Below are 2,175 nucleotides of genomic sequence, written 5' to 3'. Positions count from 1 at the left end.
AAGTTTAAAAAATACTATGTTTCTTCAGTGGATTCAATTAATTTAGTGGTTGAAAGTAAGCTTTTTACGAATGAAAGGGTAAATTAATGTTGTCATTAAAAGGGAAGCTAATTAATGTATTTTTCTGCTCTCAACTCATTATGCAATTTTCCTATTAAATCCTAACCTTTAATTCTTACAACAACATTTGAAGAATTTCCTGAGGGCATGTTTCTTCTCAAATATGTTAGAATTTGCTCCAAAAGTTTGCTGGCAAAAGAACACACATACCTCTATATGCATATATAGCAGCGGAATTGTCTCTTCAATTTTTAATCTATTTCATGAATGAATTTTGACATGTTGATGTGGTCAGAGCATATGTAAAAATAAGAACACAACAATGTAAAATCCAATAACAAATTATGTTGACACCCCAACAAAACAACATAGAAATGAAAAATCAAGAAAAGATGAGAGTCAGTGGAAAGACACTCAAACTAGGACATACATATATTCAAGGAGGCAAATTGATCATCATGGCTTACTTATTGTCTCTTAATAATTAAGAGTACAATTGGATCATAATTATTTACCTACATAGATCTGTTGATACACCAAATCAAACATGGAAAATGATTCAAATTAGTTCCTTAACAATTTACACAGACCTAAGACACAGTGCACTTTTACAGGGCAATCTCGATCCATCCCTAGCTAGTAATAATCAGTTCCTGATGAGTAAATTGAGTTAGGGTTACCTGCAAGTGAAACTTGATTTGTGACTGCATAATGAAGGGAGCTTGTTCTTTCATTGTAATTCAACACGTCCCAATTTCCAGAAAATCCAATGAAATTACTATTGGGATCTGTGTAGCCAGCTGAAGCCTGATAATCACAGATCATAGGGCAGGACATTGAAGAGCTTGAACTCGCTAGAAACTTCTCGATTGCGCCCACATCAGATAATTGCTGTTCAAGTGAGTTACATAAATCAATATGATGAGCTTCATATGGAGAAACCCTAACTTCTTTGTTCTGGGAATTTGATTCTTGAAACTTGAGGCGTTTGACCATCATTTTCTCTCGTGTTCTACACCTTGCCCTTGCTCTTGCCTTCTCCCTCGACTCCCTCGCGTTAGGTTTACACGCCGGCATATGCGGCTTTCTCTCGTCGTCGTCCCGACTAATGCATAGTGGCACTACACTCTCATCTGGTAGTGCAATATTACTATCCTTCACCTCATTTGAATAGTTCTCCTCAATTCCTGAAACCACTTCACACTCAGAAAGAAAAGACTCGCTCTTCGCATCACTGGTCGAAAAGTTGAAATTTGCGTGTGGATGGTCTTTGGCAAGCTCTTTGATCGCCTTCTTCGACTTAGTGAAGAGCCACTCTATGGTTTTGCTAGCTTTGTCGTAGCCCAACAAGTCTTGAAGATCGAAGAATTTGCGAGCCACTTGCAGTGACAATCTCATTCGCCGGTCTCTAATTCCCTGAGCCGTACAAATCTTGCTGTGCCTATCCTTCTTCCCAGTTCTTCTTCGTGGTATAGCACCAAGATTTCGTCTCCTCGATGGTGCGACCATCCCACTAGGTATCTGCTTCTCGGCTTCTTTTTCGTCCAGCTTTGAGGTCCCAATACTGAATTTTGTTGGTTCTTTCTTTGTAGGATGGGTGTTTTTATCAGCCATCATGAGCTGACTTTGAAGCAGTATCTTGTTCAAGGGCAGTTCGTCTTCGTCAAAAAATGGAGAAGGGAAATTGAAGAGAAATGAAGGGTCATCTTGTTTGGGGTTAGGGTTTTGATCAGTACAGGAATTTGATGGAGTTTTGAACAAGGACTCAAAAGGGTTGTCGCCGTTGTGTGAAGGAAACATGACTGGAGCTTGTAAATGCACCAGTTATTGTCTGTGTTTGAATTTGTTGGAGAGCTTTTAAGGTGTGGACTGACTTGAGTAAATTCCTCTGCGGTGGAAATTGGAACATGATGAAGAATGCAACTATATATATATATATAAGAAAAAAGATTATCAAGTGGTAGGTGATGAAGAACGCAGCGAAATTAAAGAAAATTATGGACAGAGATCTTCAAGAGATTCTACATTTTTTTTTTTTTTAATTTAAACAGTTTAGAACGATAAAAGATAATTTATCAATAGTGGAGTGGGATAGTCGAGACTAAGTTTGGTTGA

General features: G+C 38.0%; 1 protein-coding gene across 1 annotated transcript; it reads right to left on the bottom strand.

Moving 5' to 3' along the window:
• Positions 1 to 469: 469 nt before the first annotated feature.
• On the bottom strand, positions 470 to 1,948 carry LOC105156741 (uncharacterized). Its single transcript, XM_011072960.3, has one exon. The coding sequence runs from the start codon at positions 1,858 to 1,860 to the stop codon at positions 697 to 699; it is 1,164 nt and encodes a 387-aa protein (XP_011071262.2). The 5' UTR covers positions 1,861 to 1,948; the 3' UTR covers positions 470 to 696.
• Positions 1,949 to 2,175: the final 227 nt, after the last annotated feature.

The sequence above is a fragment of the Sesamum indicum genome, linkage group LG2, assembly GCF_026168435.1.
Source record: "Sesamum indicum cultivar Baizhima isolate 11 linkage group LG2, ASM2616843v1, whole genome shotgun sequence".
NCBI classification, from domain to species: Eukaryota; Viridiplantae; Streptophyta; class Magnoliopsida; order Lamiales; family Pedaliaceae; genus Sesamum; species Sesamum indicum.
Note: the sequence above shows the minus strand (reverse complement) of the source record. Positions and strands in the feature narration are given on the sequence as shown.

Coding starts and splice junctions, on each gene's coding strand:
- LOC105156741 (XM_011072960.3), bottom strand. CDS start 1,860: ATGTTTCCTTCACACAACGGCGACAACCCTTTTGAGTCCTTGTTCAAA.